At 41.7% G+C, this 25338-nt stretch overlaps 1 protein-coding gene across 3 annotated transcripts in view; it reads left to right on the plus strand.

Moving 5' to 3' along the window:
* Nucleotides 1–25338, plus strand: part of NLK (nemo like kinase) — a 64195-nt gene that overhangs the window by 32475 nt on the left and 6382 nt on the right. For all 3 annotated transcript variants that reach the window (XM_075440304.1, XM_075440303.1, XM_009933008.2), the window contains 7 exons: nucleotides 989–1118; nucleotides 2668–2723; nucleotides 12537–12643; nucleotides 14502–14587; nucleotides 15561–15770; nucleotides 20370–20471; nucleotides 25081–25167. In XM_075440304.1, the coding sequence (XP_075296419.1) occupies nucleotides 989–1118; nucleotides 2668–2723; nucleotides 12537–12643; nucleotides 14502–14587; nucleotides 15561–15770; nucleotides 20370–20471; nucleotides 25081–25167 (778 nt within the window). The remainder of the gene's footprint in view (nucleotides 1–988; nucleotides 1119–2667; nucleotides 2724–12536; nucleotides 12644–14501; nucleotides 14588–15560; nucleotides 15771–20369; nucleotides 20472–25080; nucleotides 25168–25338) is intronic.

Genomic DNA, 25338 nt, shown 5'->3' on the forward strand with positions numbered 1-25338 from the left:
TGCAAGAGTCACGCGATAGATAGAAAAGCCAGCAACTTTTTAAGGACAAATGGGTACATAGCTGGATGTAGATTCTTATGTGGTTATGGCATTGCACTTAGAAGAAAGTTACTTTGGTCATCCCAATAAAAATATGCAGAAAAAAAAATGAGGGTTTCCTAACAGCTGAAGATCCAGAAACCCTGTTTTGTAGTGAGGTTTGAGAAGCCTCACCTTAAAAACCGTGATTGGGAATTGAGGCACCATAATCTCCTTGCTCTAGTTTTATGGTTCTCATTATAAAATTCTATTTTCAGAATCTAATTACTTTAAAATACTTGCCACGTGCAAAGCACCTTATAATTTCTGAACTGTACTTGCATCTCATAAGCTCTATGGGAGAAGGGTGGGTATCATGCCTGTTTTACATTTGTGGAAACTTAGAGACCATGTGCTGTTGCTTCTCCAGATGTACAGTGGTGTAGTCATGGATAATAGTCTTACACTTGCCAGTGTTTTGTCAGAATGGGATTATTGAATTTTTTTTGTCCTGTTAGGAGAGGAAGAAGAAAGCAGTAGACCTGACAAAATAAAATCTGTGTAACTGAGAAAATGTTTTACTCTTAATAAGGTCTTTTTTGGGAGGTGAAGGAGATGTTTATTGTCATGTCCGCCCCTCGGCTCAAGTTGTTGCTCTAACTCCGAGCTACAGCGTATGCCAGTGGCAGGCAGCGTGTGCACTGGTGTGCGTATGTCCAGCCACCTAGCAGCCGCCAGGCTTGGCTGGATGTGTGCCCTAATCAGAGAATGATCACGCTACCAGCAATACAGACTCTGTAGTACTCTGCATAATGCCCTTTGATCAATGCTTTTTTCCCTAGAAGTGTCTGCACGTTGTTTTGACTCACCGTCTAAGTTGAGAATGATAAGAACTCTAAAATATTCTTTTCTGGTTTAGAAAAAATTGTCTAACAGTAGTATGTGATGTTCTAAATCTTTTATTCTGTAGGTCAGTAACAGATCCACGAGATGGAAAGAGAGTTGCACTCAAAAAGATGCCCAACGTCTTCCAAAATTTGGTCTCTTGTAAAAGGGTCTTCCGGGAGTTGAAGATGTTGTGTTTTTTTAAGCATGACAATGTAAGTAAATTCAAAGTAATTTTGAAGTCTTTGATAAAACCTAATTGTGAAATGGGGCTATCTATAACAGAAGTATTTTTTTCTTCTAAGTGATAGAATATCTAAAATGCTGTAAAAGCTCTCCAATTTTATGGTTATCACATTTCCTGGAAACTCAGATAATACTGTTGCAAACATTATTAAAAAAATTAAATTATCACAAATCTATGGTTATTCATAATTTCCCTTCCAAAATGTTTGCAGGTAGACAGGCAGTACACTGCCACCTAATCTTATTTTAGGCTTTAGATAAATATGAGTCTGCACAAAGCTATGCCAGCTGGAGATGCTTTCGCTTCCAGGCTATTTTTTACTCCACCTTCCTCTCCCCTTTGTTGGAGTTTATTGCCCTCTCAGTTATTCTAGCAGAGGGGTTGTGCAAGCACTCCCAAACCTGCTGTAGGTAACATCAGCTAGGTTAACTTAAAACATTTAAAAAATTATTTGAATTACCCATACAGTTGTGTCTGAAGTGCATCAACAAGTACTTACAGCAACTATTCCCCAAGTGCAGCTGTGGATGTGGTAACCTCTCCCACTGCTGAGCAGTATCGAGCGTGTCGGGAGTACCATCTTCTCCGAGTGGGTGGGATCAGGAAGCGGGTGTCTGTTTCAGAACCTGATTTCATTGCTGGCTTCTGTTGTAAAGTTTACCTTTTTTATCTGTGGGGGTATCATATTCCAAGAAAGATTTGATTTGTGGTTGAGCACTGGATTCAGCTAGAGGTGGTGTCAGTGGGCACGGAGGAGGTGGCCTGCCTTGCAAGCTTGTACCAGGTTGCAGAGTGCCCCCCGACTTAAACTGCTCCTAACCAGGGTCTTCATTATGGAGAAGATTTTACTGAGCACTATAGAATTCAATAAAAGCGTCTCTGTAAGCAGTCAGAAGTTGAGCCTGATAACTGAAGTTTGTGTACTGCACCTGAAAGTCGTAGATGTTCCTAGGACAGGCTGTAAAAGACCTCACCAAGGGAGGATTTCTTCCTGTGAGAGAATGTAAATTCTGTGCTGCTGCTTTTCTAGGTTTTTGCTTTGCACAGAGCTGAGCTTCCGATTCACAATGTGAACAACTTTGGGTTCTGTAATTCCCACGTGGAAGCAGTGTATCACAAAACTCTTGAAGATGAAATGCAGAACAAAGTGTAGTAGCTTTTGCTTTTGCATTTCTCTGCTAGAATTACTTCTTTCAAATATTTTATGATAATATATATTTTTGAAACAAACTAATTTTTATTGGGTAGATAAACTTGTGCTTTTAAGCTAGTACTTGAACAGTTGAAAAATTTATTTGATTTAAAAAAAAAAAAAGAGAGAGAGACCCTGAATGTACAGAATATCTAACTTGGTGGGCTGTTAAATTCACAAGTCTACTGAGAGAGAATATTGGTCTGTCTCTGTGGGATAGAAGAGAACTAAGCTCTGTAAGAAAGATGCAGTCTGACTGTCTTTTTGAAAGGGATTTGGTTTTGTTTGTCTGGGATAGGTCTTGATCTTATGTGGTGTTTCCTAGGTACTCTCTGCCCTCGACATACTCCAGCCTCCACACATTGACTATTTTGAAGAAATGTATCCTAAATATAAAATAGAGCACCTTAATTGAGGTAGGTGTCATTTTCGTTAGCTTAGAAACTGCAAGTGGTTGACGGAATCTATGCAATAGAACTACAAAAACCTTGAGCCTGTATCTGAACAGTTTTGCTTAAGGGAGTGAATCTGTGCTGTTAAGACCCCCTAGTTCTTGTTAACATCAGAGATGAAATCGTGCAGCATTGAACATGAAATTATGAACATGTAAGATCCAGCAAATGCAGGGCATTGTGGCATTTACCAACAGATACTGCTGCTGCTAAAGGTGATTCCCCTAAAATATTTTCTTGAAAACTATATCCAGTAATTAACTTCCTTTCACTTACTAGTACCTTAAAATACTTTCTGGTGTTTTCAGAGAGTGCTGCTGTCACATGCTTTGAAACCACGATTTTCAGGGATGTTTCAGCAGACTAGTTGGGTTGTGGCTTTCCTTGTTCAGCCTCTGTCTTGATCAAGAAAAGAGATTTCACACAGATATACGTGCTGTTTAGTGTGTCACTGATACAAAGGTACACGCTGTCTTTTGGTAACTGTATTAAAAAATTGAACTTTAGTACATGACTAGACATGAGAATGTCATGTTTTCCTGTTTTCTTTTTCAGTCTTTGTTTGGCTTATCTTCTATTGAGTTGGGAATTTCTGCACTCTTAAATTCTGAAGAGTTAAGTCAGTCGTTAAGTCGGGTAGGCTCTTACTGACTCTGGATGGAAGAGAAGTTCTGTGACTCAAAGCAGATTGTGTTAGTACTTATTCTAGTTTTTAAATGGCTAGAAATTAATGCAATGAGTTAAGTACAGATTTTGATGGTACAGAAAGTATCTAGAAATACTGTGAGGTTGATTTAGAACAAAAAGGGATTTAAAATAGGGGTAATTCTGTCCTTCTCCGCAGAGACTTTACTAACTACAGACCAGGAATCATAATAAATGTAGTTTGGCTAGATTAATCTCGCTGTCTGTTGTCTTCTTCATGCTAATTTAAAAATTTAACATGCCAAGATATAATTTCTTATAATTTTTTAGCTATTAAAGAGTGAACTTGAGAATTAGCACTGAATGAGTGTTTGAATGTGAGTGAATGAATGTTTTATTTTATATGTGTGTAGGAAAAATGCTCTTCACCAGACTCCTGCCCATAAGTTTTAAGATTATTTGCAGAATTCTATAAATTGTTTCAATGTTTTTTTAACATGCTGTTAATAACAAAATATCCCTTGTAGACTTCAGTAAAAATGGTGTTTTAGAGAGCAGATAATCAAATGTCCTAACACGTTCACATTTCCATTATCAAATTAGCATTTCAGTACAGGGATCTGCCTGCGGCTGAGGTCAGCTAACAGACTTCTGCGGTTTTGGAAAACCCTGAAAGCAAACACTGAAAATTAAACGCGATGCTGAATTGTTGAAAGCGAACCCTTGACTGGTAGCATATTCAGTTATGTGCCAGCTCTTTATACTGCTCCTCCTCTTGCAGCCTTGGTTGCGTTGTCTTTCAAGTTTATATTTCGCAACCAAATTGTGCAAATAAAAACTTGCTCCGAAACCCAAAACTGTTACCAGAATCTCTTTGTAAAGCAGGCAGGGTGTAGTGAAATGTCTGTTATAAGCTTATATAAGACAACTGCCAATCTATTTTCATCTGAAAATGTACGCATATGCATTCAGGAGCATATATGAAGTGTTCGGACTGAGGGTTTGGGTTTGTTTTCTAAAGTTATATAGTTTCATGCCATTGTAATTGGGACCTGAGAGCTTTTTCTGTTACCTGGATGCATAGTAACAGTTAGGTTTAAACAAAAAAAAATCAGTGGACTGTCCCACAGCTGTCCAGACCCTGTGTTCGGTGTCTCCTGCAAGCAGCTTCGTTCAGTGGGGTCAGTCTGCAGGGGAGCGGCCGGAGGCATGGGTGCACCGCCTCGCTCTCCTGCTTAGGCTTGGGGAGGGTGGGTTTGAATCACGGGCGGGTCTTTGCTGCTAGTCGGTATGACCCACTTTACAAGACAGTTAATGGGTGGAAAATTGCCGTTCTTTATTTTTAGATAAACTGAACTTTTTAAGGTATGGTTTGATCTATTTATGATACCTTGAATTGATAAGTGAAGAAAGTAGGTGATTGTAACCAAAGTACAGCATGATTTACTGATTGATAAACAAAGTCATTGGTTGAAAATATTGCTATACTATGCTAGAGCTTTTTCATATGCATGTTACATAAAGCTCTTAAATTTTGCTTTGATATTTCTTTCATCTGAACAGCATATGAGTAGTCTTCAAAACCTGGATTTTTGGTCATTTGCACTAGTTCAATGCCCTGGTTTTATAACAAGTCATACGAGTTACAAATCAGATCTAGGTTAAGGTTTACTCTTTTCGTGCACTTGTATGATCGAGAACATTTAAATAGGATAAGCTTATTTTTATGAGCTTAGCTACTGCCAAGTTTTGAATATAAAACCAGAAATGCTGGTTTCCTTCATGGTTATCTGATTTTAAGTCCTTCTGACTAGTATTTTATGAGGCTATCTTTTTTTTTTTATTTGTTTGAATTTCTTGACTCTGATATTGGTAATAGAAGACTATTTGCTTTGTGTAGTCTCTTCTTTCTTTCGAGATAATTGCAGTAAGTGCACTTATGACCCTTAAATTCATTAGAAGAAAGAATGAATAGGTGTTTCAATTTATATGCACATTTTTAATTGCATGTGCTTCAGCTTACAGTAGTATAAGGAGAACTTATTTCAGAGAAGTTTTAAGATGATCAGGTAACTATATTCCATATTTGGGGGACGTAGCTGTAAAAACGTCTTCTGTTGATCCAGTAGTATAGCTCCTAAAGACATCACAGTGATGTTCCATTTTTACAAGAAGGTATACTGATCAGTGATAAAAGTGTAAAGAGATTGAACTGGCCCTGCTTGATTTCCTTTATTCTTTTTAAGGAGTTGTAGTGCCCTTTTTGGGGAAAAAAAAAACAAACAGTAAAAGATTCAGTAAAATAATACGAATGGTGGGTTGCAAATGAACTGATAGAGTTACTTTCAATTATTCCATGTCTCGTTGGTACTAGCAAGAATTGCAAAGTATCTTTTGTAAAGAGAACTCATTATAAAACTGACTTAAAATTTTGATGATAAATTAAAAGATTTCTTAGGAAACTAAGAATGGATTCTAGTCTAGTAAGATTTTTGTTTTAGAATGCAAACTCTTTGCAGACTTTTAGATTTAATATATCATGAGGTTTTAGATTGAAAAATCTTTATGAGCATTTAACACCTGATACAGGCATTGATATTTTTGCCAATATCACCTAGTGCAACAATGAATAGATAATGGGGCATAAGTTATTCTGGGTATGTGTCTTAAATGAAAAAGAGGTTGTTAGTGAATTTTAGGTTTTCTATGTTAATGATTAAGTTCATCATTAAGCTGAAGTTCAAGACTTATCCCTGCAATCACGGACTTGCCTCGTGGTGGAACAGAAGCGTGAGCCCCGATACACAAGCGTGGATGATGTCTGGGTTCTGTTGTACACCTGTGTGCCCAGGCTGACTGACCTAGCTTCAGAGCACGTCTGTTATAAAGGTAAATAGTCACTCGCAGATTTTGCTAGAGCATCTAAAAAGCGTTTCGTTACAAGGGCCCATATTTGTGAATTCTTGAATGAACTGATTTATAGCTCTCTTTTTTTCCAGTGGCCATTTCAGCAGTTTAAATTTACAAAATCTTCTGCAATTGATTGTAATACTGAATTCTGCAACTGGAGAAACAGATGTTCTCTTCTGAGAACTATCCTAAGTTTCTATAGTAAATTTTTGAAAACGTTTTCTGCTGAAGTGAATATTAGAGGCAGCTGAAAAGTCATAACTTTTGTCAGTCTTGTATACTGACTTGCAAAGATTTTAATACTAGTAAAAGCAAAGGTGTGTAGCCATTCCTTCCCATTGACCTTACTAAGAGGTGACAGAACTGTTTTCTGATGTATTACAGAGTAAATCCCTCATCTGCGTAGGGTGGAGGAGGCTAGACAGGGTAAGATTTGCTTCCTCCAGCCGGTAAAAGGGACAGTGACAGCGCTGTTGGGGTACCAAGTAGCGGATGCTCAGGCTTCCCCTTCTTTCGCAGTATCCTTAGCAAGGCTTTCCGTGTTTGAGTACCCTTCTGAAATGTCAGCGTGGCAAGTTCCTCTGGGGCAACACACAAACAAATTGAACGAGGCCCTCAAGGATTAAGAGGATTAGGATACTCTGGAGAAGGCTGCTGATGTGCAGCTGGTAACACAACAGTTTATATTGTTGGGTCAGGCAGAATTGCGGCTTAGATTCTCACTAGATATTCATGAGAACAGAATGGCTTGACGTACTTTTCACAGGTAATGAAAGCACGGTGTTATTGTCAAACCAGTACACTGCGTGAGAGTCCTAGATGTCTGCTTTCATGAACTGCCTGCCAAAATGGCTCTGTTCTCTCTCTGACGCAAGGCTCTTCTGCCTTGGGTTAAAGTTTTGCTTTATTCAGCAGTAAAATGCTATACCTTTATTCCAGTATTCACAAAATCTGGTTGGATAATGTTGCCTGGAACTGAAAATGTTTTCCTAGTATGCATTGAACGAAATTATTTCTATCGACAAGATTGTGTACACACTGGAAAGTACCAGGGAGGTTTTGAGGTTGAATGTCATGTCTTGTTAGCAGGGATATTTCAGGTAGAAGCTGCTGGCAGTATGTGCCTGGCTGTCAGTGATTCAGTAAAAACAGACTAAAATTTTCCCCTTTGTCTTTTTAATTATAAACCTTTTATAGATACTCAATAAATTATTGTAATTCCCAGTTTAAGGATTGTGACTTGATTTTTTAACAACCTGAAATAACACCATGAGAGAAGGATTTAAAATGTTAACTTTGACTAGGAGCTCTTCACGCTGCGTGTTTGACATTTGGTATTGCTTTTTTTAAAAAATCTGGTTTAAAAGCTATTTGTAGGATAAGTTATCAATAGTAGTTAGTAAATTAACCACAGATCTACTGCTGATTAATCCACATTCCCCCTTGCACTGTTTTGCTGTTTTCTACTTTACTGCATCTGTCCGTAAGCACTGTAATGGTGATCTGCACCTGCATCGAATAGGATAGTGATCTGCAAGAAGTGCTTTGTAGCACAAACGTGTTTCCCAGTTGAATACCAAATTCAGGTAACCTCAAGACCAAATAATTAAATAAGCAAGTGAAATTCTGAAACTAATGCTGAAGTAGCGGAGTTTATTTTTGTGTTCTGCAGACTGCGTCCTGCCATAGCTGTGGGGAACAGCTCGCCGTTCCATTTCAGACACATGGTTTTTACTGGTACCAGAGAACCTGCTTGTCTTATTCTTGCTAGTCGCAGTGTACAGCCAGGAAAACTGCTCACGACAAGCCTGTACACAGCCTTGCAGATGCAATACACCAGGTATATTTGTCTTTCCCAAAACAGAGCTTCCACAACATCCAAGCTTTGTTTTACAAATGCATAGATACAATTATTTAGATATGAAAATTAGTGAGTTTGTTGTGCATAATACAAAATATGGTGTCACTAAGCTGCAGGTGATTAATACCAATGCCATTGACTCAGAGCTGATTAATGACATGGGGCTTTTGTGGAAGGCTGGGAACTCGAGCTCCTGATGGGTTTTGGAACTGAGCAGGAGTGGGGAGGTGAGAGCTCCTGCTTCGTCTACGCACGTCTCTCATTGTACCCCAGCTCAGTTAGGTTGAAAGGCTGAATTTTCTCTGTCTTAGGAACTCAGCACGAGCTTTGAAGCCCTCATCTTACACAGAAATAAGATTCAGGTGGAGTTTCAGTATTTTCTTTCTGGTATGAAATACTGTCTTTTTTTATTTTTTCCCCTGACTCCATAACCGTGTCCCTCCAAAAAACTCCTGCTATTGCTTGGCTGTGTTATTTGACACGTGCCATAGATTGCCATTTCTACACTGCAATAATTAGAGGTGACTTGATGGCAAATATATCAATAATTTTACCTGTAACAGAGAAGTCAGGAAGTTTTTAACATAAAAAGATAATTAAACAGGCATTAGATTAATTTTTTTAATAATTGTTGCACTGAGTTTATATGGACCAGGTCTTTTTTTCATGTTTTGGTTATTGATACAAAATGAAGATGTTTGTAGAAATATTTCTACTAGGAAACTATAAAATCTGTGAAGAGTTAGAAGAATTCAGAGGTGGCATCACAAACTAAGCTTGATATGATCCTAATGTAGCAACAAGTATAACTACAGTATAATAAAACAGGAGAAACATCTTTGTCCACATTTTATTGAAAATCCTGAAATATGCAAGATAGAGTTTTGTTTTGTTTTAAAAAAAGCGTGTTTCTTGCAGTATCATGCAGATAGACACCTCCACTCCACTGTTAGCATCCAGCTACTCCACCTGCCCCAGAACTTGTTTGTAAGAATGCTGGCCTCCTCCCAGAAAAACAGTCTGCAGAATTCAGTTTTGAGGTATGCAGAGACCTAAAAAAGAAGGATCCAAGTCGTTATGAGAATACCACATCACAGAGTGTACTTTATTCCTTTTAAAATTTGCCTGCCACTTTGTAAAATGTACCAACTCAGCAGGTCCCCCAGTCAGCAGAGTAAGTGAAGTTCTTTTGTGCCGTGCATTTGCCTTGGTAATTGTTCTGAAGCAAATTGGTACATTTGTAGTTCTGATTTTATACAGCTACTTAACTAATTACTGCTGTCAGTAGCAATTTATATCTGGTAGCAATGTTCAGCTTAGCTGCATATTAGAGCTCCAGTGACCACCTCATAGCCAGCATACTTTACAGTTCGACTTAGAAAACCGCCGGTACCTGTTTGAATAGTCGATTGAAATCTCATAGGGTTCTTGTGGTTTGTTTTTGCTAAACATTTTTGGTCCTGGACGAAGTAAAGTCGTTGACCCTCTTGGGTACCAGCTGTGTAAGAAGCTGCCGTGTTTGTAAAAGGCAGGAACATCAAGCAAGTGCTGCTTTTGCTCTGGTTTAGAGACCCTCATTAAATTATGTAGAGACAATAATCAGATAGCTGCTGTTCAAGTTAATGGCACCTCTGAGCCCCTGTCAAGAGAGCTTTATTTAATGCGCAACAGACCTGGAGTGGTGCAGGTGCCATTTCAGGCCCTCATTTAATTTAAGCTGCTTTAGTTGGCATGGCAACTAGTTGAGACATCTGGGAGACATTATGCTTGGGATTGAGATTTAGGAGGATTTGTGGTGTAGCAAAACAAAAATCTTGTCATAATAAAGTGCAGAGTAATGCTTTTGGATTTTTTTATTATTTTATGTTAAATATGAAATGTGAAGATTTGTTGCAGCCATAAGGTAAAAACCAAATTGTAAAAGGCTGGTATAAATATTTAAGAGGGCCTTTGAAAAAAGAAAAGAAAAATTAGAGGACTAGAAATTATGGTGCTGCAGAGTTGGGTTTTTCCATTATGAATTCTTTATGAATGCAATTTTAATTTGGGGGTTTTTTGGTCCAAAAGTTGGCAATATTTCATTTATAAAATTAATTTTGTGTGGTGTGCTGATGGCAGATTAACAATTTGGCTGACAGGGATTTGGCCGGATAGGGTTTGCAGAGCAACAGATGGAAGGAGAACATTGATGAGGTAGAGATGGAAGAAGATGTAAGTTTTTTCTCCAGATTGTTATAGTGCAACTTGACCTGTGCTAATTAATTGTTGATAGTGGTGAGAAGAAGTTTCTGCTGAAGCGGACTTGCTGGCTGTGTTCCTGAGCGAGCAGTATCTTACCTGCGGTCAGGGCTGGCTGTCGTGTTTCAGACTGGAGGTGTAGCCGAGCGGGTGATGAAGAGCGATGACCCAGGCGATGGGCTCCTGCAGGCTAGTGGCGACCTGCCCGAGCATGCCCGAGCCCTCAGCGCTGACCTGGGTGGGTTTGCTCTCGGGGGAAGGGTCGGGATGGCACGCTCCTCCAAACACCACCGCGAGGTCGGTGACTGCGTGACGTTACCGGCGCTGGTGTATGGCCGATACAGAGGATGGGTGGAACTGAAGCGTGCGAGTTCCTCGTGTACGGCCAACCCAGAGCCCTCCGGCAGCGTGGCAGGCGGAGCTGGGCAGGAGCAGGGCAGCTGGGCCGTCGCCGGCTCTAACAGATGACCGGTCTGCGTGGTGGGAAGGCTGAGAGCCGACTGCTGCTTTGCCCTGAACCGAGAGTGAACCTGTACACCAAGGGAGATACGAGCTTGAGGCCCAGGAGATGCGGTTTATTTCCAACTCTCTTCTTGATGTTTTGCGTGACCTTGGCAGCGTGCACCACCTCTCTGCCACGTTTTCGTCTGTGCGGAACGCGGCAGGGCTTGGTGTGGCTCGTCATGCTGAACGCCCAACGCGGGGCTCACCGGGACGTGTGACACCTTGCTCCAAGGCAGAAGTTCAGTTAACAAACAGCTATTCTGTTTGCCTTATTCAGCCACAAATGTAATAACAACAGAGATTTTTGTTTCAAATATGACTGCGAAAGGTAGCTTTTGAAGCAGCGATGTTTCTTAATTATCAAGCTTATTTGTTGTAAAAGTTGAAAATTCTCAGTACTGCAAGTTCGATCCTTCTTGAAAGTTGAGGTGCTGTGGTTCTGCTTTAAACTCTGTTCGGAACCGCAGCTCCAACATCAAAACTTCATTCAGCAGTGGGGTTTGTGAAGGGAGGCAGGTGCAGGACAGCAGAGGCAGCGTCTCCGCGGCTTGCTAGGGCTCATCGCCGGCCGCAGGAAGAGCGGCCGGTCGGTAGCTGCCCTGCGCGGCGCGGCGGCAGCGCCTGTGTCCGTATCCCGAGCGTTCAGCGTCATGACTTTTGCACGTGTTTTATCACTGTAACCTGTTCAGGGAGTTGACACTAGGATACGGATTTTGTGTGTTCAGGATGTACTGATTGTGTCCTCCATGTTTCTCCGTTTTTGAAACATTGTATTTTTAGTATTTTTAGTGCTTCCTGAATAAACACAATCGCCTTCTTCATCCACCCCTTGCGTTGGCGTAAGGCACAGCAGAGACAACTCTGTATCTCCAAGTATTTCTGTAAGCAGCACTACTGTGTTCTGCGTGGCTGTGAGTACCTGAAAGAGTGGTTTCTGTTGGGCTTTTTTTTGGTTTTCCTCCAGACAGAAGTTGTTTGTTTTTTTTTTCTATTCCTGTTATAACGCAGAAGGGGTTGTGTGACTGGGATTTGTATGCCTGTGTGTGTGATGCCTGAGAAGGTGACATAGTGGGTACCGGGTGGATTTCAGGAAGAGCATATGTGATTAAAAGCTTGCGCTACTGATCGTGTAGCAGCCTGCAAGGAACTTTTGACAGCTGCCTGTCATGGGCTCGCACGTGCCAGTTTGTCTGGTTAAACCGTGCTGATGTATGTTCGCTATGAAGATGCTACGTTAGTTGTTTCTAATTTGTGGTTTACCGATCTCAAGGAAAAATTTAAAGGTTTCAAGATGCCATTAATTATATTAAATTTTGTTTTCTGAGTTGTAATTTGACTTTGGAATAATTTTGTAACAACTACCTTAATGCAAACACTACTTTATTGAGTAATCTGTTTTCTTTCACAACCCGTTTTCTATTTTCATTCTTGTAAGAGTCTGGAGACTTGACCTCTGAAGAAGCTTTATTCTTTTTCGCTGGATAGCTCTGACCTGTAAGAGCTCAAATTCCTAGGAGTTAGAGTCAATGTTTCAAGATATTATGTGCTGGACTTTCTGCTTTTGCCTTAACTAATAAATTGAAGATATGTTGTCACTGAACTGATGCAGAGTGACCTCCATAAGATTATCGTCTCTCCTCAGCCACTCAGCTCGGATCATGTCAAAGTTTTTCTTTACCAGATTTTAAGAGGTAATTTTTCTTCTTTTAAATTTGATGAAAGTTATGTAGTAGTAGTATTTTTTTTCTTTCTGTTTCTTAATGTTTGTTCTCAAGATATCCTCATCTTGAATAAGTTATTTGTGGAAACTGCTTTTCATTTCGCATGATGAATGAATAGCAAGCATTGATTATTCTGGCTATAAGGGTATGGCCGCCCTGCCGCCTTCCAGCGTAGTCATGGGTAAAGACGGCAAGACTTACACTTCACCTGCAAAGGCTTTTTCAATGGCCTGTGAGAGTCTTAAGGTGGGTGGGTGTGTTCTAACAGTCCTCCAGTGCTTTTGGTATCAAGGTACAGAAAAGACACCTAGACTGAGCCAAACTGATAAATATCTGTAACTTTACCCCTTAACGTATTCTGGAGAACAGTCTAGTTTGAATTGTTATGGAACAGTCCACTAAAGTTTGATTTTTAGCTAAAACAATTTACCATAATAGTAATTTTAAACTTGATTATTTTTTTTTAGTCCATTTGGAAACTTTTATCCAAGAAATGAGATTATTGTGCTTGTCTTTTGGGCATCTGATCAATGTTAGTCCAGTTGCTTTTTCATTGGCTTTATTTGAATGTTTTCACTGGAATAAGCTGAAAGTAAACAGTCAATTTTATCTGGTAGTAAATAAATAGTAGATGTTATTCATAAAGAGCAGAGCAAAGAAATCTAGATTATATCCAGAATTAGTATGGGCTATTCCAGGTACCTGTTGTGCTAGAGAAAACATTTATACTCCTAAAGGGCAAGAGGCATTTGCGCCTCTCTGATTACTGAGTTTGATGACTGGGGCAACACTCAAAACTCTTAATTTCTGTCCAAATGGCAATGCAAAACTGTCAGTTAAAGTTTGTTCAGGAGTTACTTGAATTCTCATTCCATTTGCCCAGACACTTCACCTGAGAGCTGAGTGTTCCCCAGTTTAATGCTGTTATTTATTTTTGCTCTATCTGACCCTACTTGAATTATGGCCATTTTTCCATTTTCCATGCTTTGCCTACTTCCGTAGTTCATGTGCGTTAACAACGTCACGTGAACACACTTACTGCTGCTGTGCTCTGCAGCGCGGCGCTTTCTGCTTGACGTTCATCGCCTTACGAAGAGGAGAGCTGCAGCGGCAGCACGCAGGGAGCGCAGGTTGTCTGTCTGTCCTGACACCTGAGTGTCGGAGACGTCCCCGATGGCGGGGATCAGATGTCCGAAGTTCGTTAGCTCTAGGTTTGAATTTTTGCACTAATAAAGTTAAGAAAAGGGCCTGGGCTGTACTGTCGTTTGGCCTGTGTTCTCTTAGCCTTGTTTTATATTATCTGCTGCTGGCTCATGAGGTTTTAGTTTGAAAAAAGTGGGGTGTTTTGTTTTGGTTTTGTTTTTAAAAAGCAAATTAGCTTGGGTTTAATCTGAGTTTATTTCTGAAGCGCAACTGTTACATAGGAAATTGTTAAGTCAAATTTTAGTGCTGCAGAAGTTAAAATCATTCCTGGGAATCGGAGCAGTAAGAGTTACATGTCAATATTCCAGTGCTGAGATTAGCAGAGTATCCATGTCATAACCTGGGAGGTGATGTTTCCGTTTTGGTTTGGGTTTTTTTTTTTAAAAAAAAGACTACTTAAATTACTTGCTCTGTCTAGTTTGTGTACTCCAACAAAAGTTTTATCCTTGCATGGAGTGACAGAGTGTATACCAGAGACTGGAGGCTAGAATCGCATAAAAAATGTGCCAATGGCAAAGTCTTTGCTGATCAGGAGTTGCAAGTCCTTCCAGGAAAATGTTGTCAGCCTTAAACTTCTTTTAAAAGGAAAAAAAGGTGTTTATTTTAATTTCATTTAATATTTCAGGTCTGAAATATCTACATTCTGCTGGCATTTTACATCGAGACATTAAACCAGGGAACCTACTTGTGAACAGCAACTGTGTTCTTAAGGTGCTACTTGAATTTATTGCAAATGTACATATGTGTATGCTGTTCATTAGCAATCAGTTGTTATTGTTTTAAACAAACACATTTCATATGAACACTTTTTCTGAAAGTCATTTTAAAAGAACAAAATCTCACAGATTCTTTAAAAATTGTAAATGAAACAAACATCTTCCTTTCCCCTTTTCTCCCGACCTCTGCCCTAATCTGTGGGATAGACGTGATTCTCCCGTGTGCCGCCCGTGGGATCTCCTGTGCCCTCAGCAGCTGAGGAAGGCAGGAGTTCTCCAGGTGTGTCAGTGGGATACGTACGATTGCTTCAGGGGCAGCGACGGTGGTGTCCAGCGTGCTGGTCAACGTAAGGGCGGCACAGAGTGCCCAAGGCTCTTCCATGAACTTCGTAGGCAGATGAAGTTTGGGAGGGCTTAGGCAAGTTGCATAGCTATGCCAACTATTAAAAAAAAAAAAAAAAAAAGTTTTGTTTACATTAATTTGCTAAGCATTCTAATTGTGATTAGAGTTTTGGTCTGTTTTCTTAACCCTCTGGTTCAAGAAATTTTTAAAAATTCTCAAAGCCAAATTGAGTGGAAGGCTGAATCTTTCTGTAAAGAAGCATATCGTGAACAAACAAAATCTGGTTTGGGGTGAACTACTCTGTATCCAGAGATTGGCAATATGTATTTTATTTTATTTTATTTCGTGCAAAGTTTTTTAATCTTTTAGATTATAAATATTGTAATGCCAACTAAAAATGTACTGTGATTTCAAATAAAATTGTAGAAAGTTTAAATGGCTGTGGAATAAAGTAGCATAATTTCTTCCTGTTCCCCCTTCCCTTTGCTTACACAGTTACAACAGATTATCTGATTTGTTTAAATGCTGGTTTGGAATTTCCTGCTTCGTTACCAGAAGGTTACCTATTTGAAATGCATGAAATGTTTTGGTTATTTTAATTTTTTTATTTACCTTCTCAATTTAGATTTGTGATTTTGGATTGGCCAGGGTGGAAGAATTAGATGAATCTCGTCACATGACTCAGGAAGTTGTCACTCAGTATTATCGAGCTCCAGAAATCCTGATGGGCAGCCGTCACTACAGCAATGCTATTGACATCTGGTCTGTAGGCTGTATCTTTGCAGAATTACTTGGGCGAAGAATATTGTTTCAGGCACAGAGTCCCATACAGCAGGTATAATTAAATTTCCCTTTGAAAATTTGTCTACTGTGTAATTTCATGGAATCAGTTGTACTGATGCATTTTGAACCTCAAACTCACTTTTGTTTCGCTTGGTTTACACACAGGCAAAAAGCCAGGCTACCCTGAAACGCTGCGACGATAGCTTCCAGACAGTGTTAAAAGTAGTTGTTATTAACGTTAGCTTTTGAAATGTCTGTTTTTTTGTAATCGCCTGTAATGTGCTGCGGTGCCAAAGCCTGCTGTAGCATTTGACTGAGATAAGGTAAAGGTGGCATAACGGGGGTCAAGCCTTTTGTAACAACTAATATGAGAAAGTAGCAAGTTTTCTGTCAAGGTATAATTGGAGATACACTCTTGGCACTTGAACTGTGTAAACTGCCGGTTAGTAGTATTGCTCAGACTGCTTCATTTTAGTGACAGTCAAGTGTGTAAGAAGGTATTGAATATTTTTTTTATGTTGTATAGCTGTGGCTAGGTATAAAAACATGAAATGCACGAGAATACTTCATCACCATTCCAACCGTAAGCAAGCTAATATGATTACATATGTCTCTAATAATCCTGAAGTGCTATTTTTACGGTAGCTGGAAAATAATGTCTGCAGCAAGGTATTAGAGATGGATGCATTTGTACTTCTAAGAGAAGAAACAAGATGTGCTGACGTAAAAATGTTGATCTTCAATGTTGCTAGTACTCATCCATAGATCAGAAACTACGTAGCATTAAAATTGTGAGATTGCCTGTATTGACGGGGAAGAAGTAAAAGCACATTGCAAACTTTTGTTGAAGGTGCCATTCCAAGCGCTGTGCTTTTCTTGTTTGCTTATGCACAGAGCGTTCTCAGGGGTTTGAGAGGCGTTCCCGTCAGCGTGCTGTTTGCAGCATTCCGACATGTGAAATGCTGGGGGGGGGGGGGGGGGGGGTTGTGTGTGTTTTCTCGGTGCTGGGTAGCATGGCACCGCAGCAGTGCCCGCGCGGGGGGACCTCCCGTCACTCTAGACTGCGCTGCTGGCTTGTATGGTGACAGAGAGCAGCCTCCTCCCGGCACACACCGCGCTCACCCTGGTGAGGAGGCTGCCGAGGAGAGGGGCAGCGATGGGGTTAGGACGCCTGGTTAAACTGGCAGCTGGGCTGCTGCAGGCTCAGAAGTGTTCACCATCGCTTGTTTTTCTAATCTGTGATCTTTTGCTACACTGAAGCTAAACGCATGTGTGATTTTAATAGCCTTGCCTATCCCTGAAATTTAACGTGCAAAGGTATTGGTCAGATAAGTCTAGAATGCCATTATCTGCTGGGTTTTTTTGGGTGGTGTTCACTTTATTTGATTGAAAAGTTGTGTGAAGTTACATAAGAGTTCCTAGGTCTTTTATGATCCCTGTGCGGTAGAGTGGTTTAAGGAGTAATCACCATCTATATTTCAGTTATGTTCTGAGAGATCCAGTGCTGTTCAGAGGTGGGCAGAGTCTGTAGAAGTGCCGTGGTTGTCGGTGTTGTGGTCCTCACCGCTGTGCCGTGCCCCTCCATGCAGGCAGTGCGCGGGCCATGGCTATCCCGTGCGCCCGGCAGAGCTCCCCGGGACAGCAGAAACGCGCCGCTGGCAGCAGGACAGCCGTCCTCAGGCAAACCTTCTCCTGGTGGAAAAATCAGGAAAAAGATCATTTTAAAACTGACTGTACTTGAATTTTTAACTCAAATCTGTGATGAAGAAAGTGAATCAAGCTGTACATTGTAAACCAGACTGGAACTGGTGATTTTGGTATTTTGAACTTTGGATAGTGTCATGTTGAAAGTGGTGAATGCATCCAAGTTGCTTACTGAAGCTACAACAGCTAACTTTGGATAAGCGTTTTGTGGAATTTCTTACAAAATTAAGAAATGAGGTCATCAATAGTGAGACTGAGATAATCAGAAACACTTTCAAATATAGTATTTCCTAACACCTCATATTTTTGCTTTTTACTGATGCTATTCAGAATAGTTAGCATTTTTGTATGATACAATCTTTCTAATTTTGTTGAAAAATGCGTTTTTAATGATGCGAATGCAGGTTATTTTTAGCTCTATGTCCAGAGACATTTCATACGTCTGATTTTACCTTTTAGTGCCCCTGTGGTGCAGGAGGGGTGATCTCTGTCTGGCTCTGTGGGAGCAGATGCCGCTCTCTGCTTGCCCTGGAGACTGGTCTGCACGCTGTTCTGTAAGAGGCGGGTCACAGGGTGCGAAGTTTTAATCGCCTCCCTAGGTTAGCCTGTTCCTCTGGTCGGAGTCTGCTGATTATTATTTAATCCTCCTTAAAGATAACCGGTCACATGCCCGAGGCGGTGAGCAGAAGCCGTTCGGGAGGCTCAGGAACGAAGGCGAATCGGGCCGATGCTGCCAGCCCCGCGCAGCCCTTTTCCATCAGCTTCACTGCGGACACGAAGCCGCGTTTGCGGAGCGGTGCCGCCAGCCCTTGGCGTGCTGGTTGTGGACGCTGGCGTTGCGTGTCCGCGTTCCGCAGCGTTCTCAGCGCGTGCCCGCGGGAGGGATGTGCGGGGCGAGGCGGGCGGTGCCGAGGGCCTGGCGCCCCGTTCCCACCGTGCGGAGCGGAGATGTGCCGGGAGCGGGCTGGGCCCGGCTGCGCGGCCGGGGTGCCCGCGGGCAGAGCGGGCACCCGGAGGTGTTCTCGTGGCCGCATCCCCCGTTGGTCTGGAGCAGCCCGGGGCCTGGGCCTCGCTCAGGGGCAGCGCTTGGAGCTCAGCCCTGGAGCTGCCCGCCGGGTTCTGACCGCGGATAGCAACGTCATCCCGTGGGCTCCTTGTACCCAGAGGACTGGAGACTGACGTGGCTGAGGTCAGCTGGATTAAAAACTAATGTTTTGTAACATTTTTTCTATTTTGGCATTAAAACTTGAAAATATGTTTTGTAATGCTTCAGAAGAATGGGTTTAATGCCTAACGACGTGCATCTAGAGAAGTGAAATCAGACCTCGACAAAACTCTTCTGCTCGTGCGGCGTCGTGGAAGTGCCTGGGCTGAGACGAGAGAATTCACATCTTGAGAGATGCTAAACAGCAACTTTCAGGAGATCGTTATGAAAATTGTTTTAGTGTTTTTTCTGGTAACCATTAGAATAAGTTACGTGCATTTATATCTATATCTGTATAGATATAGATATAAGTGGACGTTAACATATCATTGCTGTGTGCTTCAGGAGTAGCTGGCTGAAAAATACAGGTCTGTATGCAGTCTACATTCCCTGATACGCTGGTATAATTTATTATACTACTTTTTCTATTTTTAAATACATGGATCTTTTATTATATCCGCTCCATGTGTCTGTTCCTCAGTTAAGTATCTTCCACATCTAAAACCCTCAAGGTTTAGGGTTTTTTCCTGCCTGGTTTTCCCTCTCCGTACACGCGTCGGTGCTTTGCTGTCCGTCCGGCGACGTCGCGCCAGCCCTGGCCCCGCGCTGCCGGGCAGACGGGAGGACGCGCGTTGGGTGCCGAGTCGCGACGCTGCGGGGCTGGCGCGGGGCAGCCCCGTGCTGCTGCTGGGGAGCGGGCAGGCGGTGGGGAGCACGCCCCAGCGGGGAGCTGCCCAGCGTGGGGGCGAGCAGCGGTCCCGTCTCGGCGTCGCACCAACAGTCCGCGGGCGGTGTCCGTCCGGACGAGGCCTGCCTGACGATGAGGATGGGCTGCTCTTGGCGCAGAGCTCTGCAGCCACGCGTTAGCGCGGGCGGGTGGTGCGCAAGGGAACGCCTGGAACCGGGGTGCTGGTCTCACCACTGACAAGACTCTTTTTTTATTTATTTATTTTGATTGACTTATCTAGGGGTTGGGCTTTTTTGTTTGTTTTTATTTGCTACAGGAGTGTATGCACACACTGTTGTGGAAATAAGGTGAAAGCTTGTCTGTTGCTTTCCGAAATGAGAAAGGTGAATGAAATGTCATTTCATTTCGAGTTTTAAACACAGCATCATCTTTGCTCTTTGTAAGGTAGCTTTTGTTTTCCTCATAACCAGCACCACTCCTTTTCCTTCCTCTGGTGCTGGAAAGGTGTTTTTTCTTAACTTATTTTTCTCCTATATTGGATTTTTTTATATAGTATGTTTGTACTGTAGACCTGAGGGTTTTTTTCCCCATTTTCTATAGTTTTATTTCTGTTGATGGCGAAGTATTTTGTGTAATGTAGTTTGTGGGCTTGTTTTTTTGGAGCAATTTTGTGTAGTATGTTGGTATGCAATGCTGACGTTCTATTGAGTTTTAGAATGAGTAACGCACCATTAACAGTACTTAACAATTTTCTTAATGATGTGAAATTGACTTTTAAATTGCAATAAAATATTTTATGAAACCTGTAAACAAAAAAAGCTCCCAGACTTGAAAATCAGCTTCTGTTAGGGCTTTTTCAGTGAAATCACAAATGTTTGTATTTGCTATCTACTAAATGTATATGTTAATATTTGTAATTTATTATCTATAAAATAGTGGTTTTGAACTGATTCGTAACTTAAATGTAATTTTACATTAGCTTAAGGATCTGCTATCATAGTGAAATGTATTAATAGATGTCTAAGATCTCAAATTTGTATGTTGTATACCTGCAGCTGGATTTGATCACAGACCTGCTGGGAACACCGTCGCTGGAAGCAATGAGGACGGCTTGTGAAGGCGCCAAGGCACATATACTCAGGGGTCCTCATAAACAGGTACAGCTGGAGGGTGCGGGCCTCTTTTTACCCTTGGTCAAGACAATCTTTCCGTCAGCCCCATAAGTTAGGATTTCCTCTGTACAGGATGCTACGCTGCATCATCGCAGTGTTTCACATCTGGATTAAATTCTCGTAGCGTGTTTGTTCCCGGACGCTTTGTTTGGATGTTTAATCTCAGAGCTCTCTCTGCCTGTAAAACAGGTTCCGTTTACCAAAGGTGGCTGCAGTGCTGCAGTGGCATGGGTTAATGGTGTAGCTGTTCAAACTGCTATTGAGGCAAGGTGGTTTTTCACTAGTAAAGTGCATTTCTGCCTTCTGTCTTGTATGTATTGTTTGACTTGATGATTCAAGTGAAAGTCTCCTTTTTTGAAGTGACAGTGTTTTGATAGCTATTTTGAAAGAAGATGTTAAATTTAAATGGTAATACTGGTAAGAGACATAAATTAAAATTGACAGTATAGTTCAGAAAGCCTTGGAGGGACTCCTGTGCTGACAGAATCAAGGGTGTTAGAAGTGGAAATCACCCGTTACCCAGATCCATAAACAGAGCAGTCCCGCAGCTCATCACCGAAGGGTCCCCGCGCACATCCGCGCAGTGACCTGAGCTGCTCCTGAAAGGCTTAAGGATGTATTGAAAACTGAGATGCAACATTCGACGTAACTGCAGGAAACGTTAATTTAAAAAAAGCACAACAAACCAAAATAAAAAGGCAGGATGATGTCATTATGCTGACTGGACAATAAAAAGGGCAAATGAAATATACTGTTAATAGATACAAAGAAATGCTTATGCGGGAATCCATAGTGCAGTAAAAAAGCAGTATGTCCATCCAATATGGTCTTTTTTATGATGATTAGATAGTAAAAATTAACACAGTTAATAACCTGTACATGTGAATACATCAGATCTTTCCAGTAGCTAAGTTTGCATCTTTACTTTCTGCGTGTTGAAGTAGTTTCTCAAATGTCTACTCACCACAATAGCAGTTACCATAGAAATGAGCATTGAATATATATTCTGCTATATTATTAACGTGTGGGAGTTCTGCTTCCTTGGCAGTTTTGATTCACTACATCAAGTTGTCTCTATTCCATTTTATGACAGGTTTTTTTTCTTTTAACATTAATAATAGGAGGATTTCCTTAAGACTTTCTCTACCAGTTTTAAAACAAATCAGGTCTATTTTTTTTGCTGTCATGTGCTAGAAGAGTTGTAACTTTTAAGCTTGTAGTCCTGCACTTTCAAGGTTTGAGATGTTTTTAAAAATAAAAAGTTTTATAGTGGTTCAAGCTGGGAGAAATACATCCACTATGCTTTATACATGAAAATATGTAATAGTATACAAATACATCCAGATACTTCATAGAATACATTGGTTTAAAATTCTGATCATTTGATAATTGCTTGACATTTCCGAAGTGCAGTAGTTGTGCTCTCGGTAGTAGTAAGCAAGAACTCTGGAACTGAGTTGTTAGCTTTGCTCAGTTTGTTGAACCAGGATGTTTTATCACGAGTTGAAACAGGGACAAGAATGTCATCGGGTTTTCTCATCCCAGTTCTTGTAGAAGCCTCTGAAACTCCGTGTCTCTTGTCCCATCGAACGATGGGAACACTCAAAATCAAGTGAGGTGAAATGGTACAAAATATTTCCGGTACAGATTTAATGTCCTATAGCCATGAAGTCATCGGAAATGTACTATAAGCATGAGTTCTGTGTCTGTTGAGGAAAACAACGTGCCTTTCTGCTGAGGTGCCCCAGAAGCTGAGCAGTCTCTGGAGCTGGCGTGCTCGTCTGCGACTTGGACACAGAGGGTCACAGCGCATCTAGTTGGTTTCTTCAGTGATACTTCTCTGTTTTCAGCTTCAAGCACACTTCATGTTTGAAGGCAAATTCGTGTCTTTTCATCTTTTAAAATGGAGATTTTACTGGTTATAAATAGCTAAATGTTACCAGTTTCTTAATGAGATCAATAGGGAGAGAAAACCAAGTTAGCAACTGGTGATTACTTTGTCACACAAACTATTTTTAATCAGTGTAGGTGAGCATAGTAGGAGTGAAGGAAGGGGTAAAGCATTTTGCTGCTTTATGTAAAAATAGATTAATGCATGAAGTTTCTGATTAAAAAAAACCCCACCCCACTGTGTGTTGGCATGGTGAGAATTTACATACTACGTAGACTTCTTTGTCACTTTTGTATTTAAAAATTTTACTTCAAACTAAATTAAAGTGAATTGATGGAGTTGCATAGCTGGCAGCCCCAGGAAGAGCCCCCTCCCGCATTCACAGCGTGCCAGGAGAGCGGTGTGCGCCTCACCGGCAGTCGTGTGCTGACCCGCTTCTAACGGCAAAATGTGCCGGAGTTCCTTCCCTCCCTGTCGTGGTCCTTGCGTTCTCTGTTGTGGAAGAAGGAGATCCAGTTGTGATGCACCGTTTTTGTGTAGATGGTACTTACTAATTAGAGAAATCATACGAAGTTCCCAAATCTTACAGCTTTATATTCTATAGGCTGCACTCAGAAACTCAGGCTGAGAAGAGCTCAGTGCTGCATTTGCTGGTTCAGGGGTAGCTTAGAATGGCGTCGCTGCAGAGGTGTCATTTTTATATATGCTGACAAATTTACAGCAACTAAATAACTTCTGTTCATTGGCTTTGCTGAACAGGTAGGAGCAAGAGATCCCTGCCAAATACTAGCGCTGTGCACCGGTTACAAGTCTGTGTAGAATTAATGCAGTTCTGGAAATCCTGTGGATCCATGCAAAGTTTGTCAGCAAATACTGTCCCGTAGATGCGCGAGCTAGCTTTCACTTGATGTGTTCTGTTCGAGGCAGAATGTTGTAGTGCTTTCTGTCGGCCGGCTCGTCCCACGTCTCGGCAGTAATCACACGCGCTAGTGAAGCGCTCGGTATTCTTCCTGCCCCAGTGGCTCTTCCCGACACCTGCATGCACTAGCTGATATACGTGCAGTTCGAATTTTTGTGGGAAGAACACGGAGGTACATGTGTGTGGCTGCACGCGTAGGCAATAATTTCTTTCCTTTAAGAAAAAAAAACAAAAACAAAAGAAATTTAGGAGTATGGCACTTGATGCAACACGTTCCATAGTGGGAATTTTCTTTGCAGCAGTGCCTGGCCTAATATCTATGGGGCTCTTTTTTTCTTTGTTTGGGGCTTTTGGGTTTTTTTTTCAATAGGTTTGTGGGATTGCTTTCTTCTCAGTGTGAAAATTGAGACTCCCTTCCCCCATCTTACTCTTTTCTTCCCCCCCCCTTCACTTTAGAGGAGTAGCTGTTGGCTTGTGTTACAACCCTCTGGTTGCTTTGAAGGCTGGGGCTGCAGTGCACTCTGCTGCCGCTCCTGAAGCTGAATAGGAATCATGGCAATTAAGCAGGAAAACATTTTACTTGATTTTGGAAACTGACATTGTAGTGCCTTTAAAAAATATCTCTTTGAAGCTCATTTCAAGAGTCTAGGGTCTAGCTAATAATTTCAAAGGAATGGCATGTAACGGGAACATGGTTGATTAAATTTTCTCGTTTTGGACAACTTCAGGTGTTAGGAACGCGGGGACAGGGGTTGTCTTCGCATTTTGCTACCTTCGTGTCAACGTTTAATCCCAGAGTCAAAGGAGGCTTTCAGGCTAGAGCGTACGTGCAGTTAAAAGCTGTCAGATGGCAACTTTATATGTTGAGTAAACTCGTGTTAAAATACTACCTGCTTGTTGAGCTGGCAGGGCCCAGTGGTGTGGCTGGGGCTGGAGGGGCGGCTGCCGTCGACCCGCCACCACGCGGTCCCTGCGCTCCGCGGCAGCGTGGCTGGGGTTCCTGCTCGCCTCCCGCTCCGCAGCTGGCAGGGAGCTCCTGTGCTCGCCTTCCCAGCAGGGCTGCGTGGCCCCGCTCCCAAAAATCTGTCTTTGCTTGGGTATTTGTACAGCGGGTTTTTTCGGCAGGCTGCCGTGCTTGAAAGCGTGAGCGAAACGAGGAGATACGGGAGGAGAAGGACCTGCAGAGCTGTGCTTTGTGGGGCGAACCAGAGCGAGCGTCGCACTGCTGCCGCCAGCTTCAGGGTTGTTCCAGCTCTTCTGTACCGTGCGGTTCCTGCCCCGAGAAGGCCCCTTCCCCCTCCCCCCGTCCTTCCAGCCGGGGTGGTTGGCCTAGTTATCTCCATGCAAAATGCGGGATGCCTGAAGGTCATTTTAATTGTCACTGTCAGTTCGATATGGATCGCCTGGGTAAGGAAAAGCAAAAGAATCCATAATTTGGCAGTGACTGAGATCAGAAAAATGGAAATGATGTGGTTAATCAAACCCCTGAGCAGCTACAACTTAAAGTGGTCTCTATATAGAAAAATAAATAAATAAAATGTAGGCTTGTCCAGGGATTACATCTGAACTAAGGAAAAAACAATCGCTCAGACCTCTGTCACAATTGCCGAGTTTTGCAGTAGTGATTCCTGTCTTGTCGGAAAGCGGTGGGTAGTGCACGTCCTTTTTAACCAGAAGTTCGTCCTTGGTAACTGTGAAGTAACGCGTGCTGTGACAGCGTGTTCTTGCTGATGGATGCGACAGGACAACTATCTGTACTTCCCCTTCTCCTGTTTCCCCCGCAGCCATCCCTTCCTGTCCTGTACACGCTCTCCAGTCAAGCTACCCATGAAGCAGTTCATCTCCTTTGCAGAATGCTGGTCTTTGACCCAGTAAGTATGATTTAAAATTATTTCTAATACTTTTTGGTTTAATCGCTTTTACTGTCTGCCACTTACATGAGTATTTTAAGTAAAGGACTGCTTTAACTGATTTTCTTCTACATTGCATTTCAGTACTTTTGTGTCTGTAAAAGGCGTGAAAGTATCACCTTATAATCAGTC

This window comes from Opisthocomus hoazin, chromosome 20 (genome assembly GCF_030867145.1).
Source record: "Opisthocomus hoazin isolate bOpiHoa1 chromosome 20, bOpiHoa1.hap1, whole genome shotgun sequence".
Taxonomy (NCBI): Eukaryota; Metazoa; Chordata; class Aves; order Opisthocomiformes; family Opisthocomidae; genus Opisthocomus; species Opisthocomus hoazin.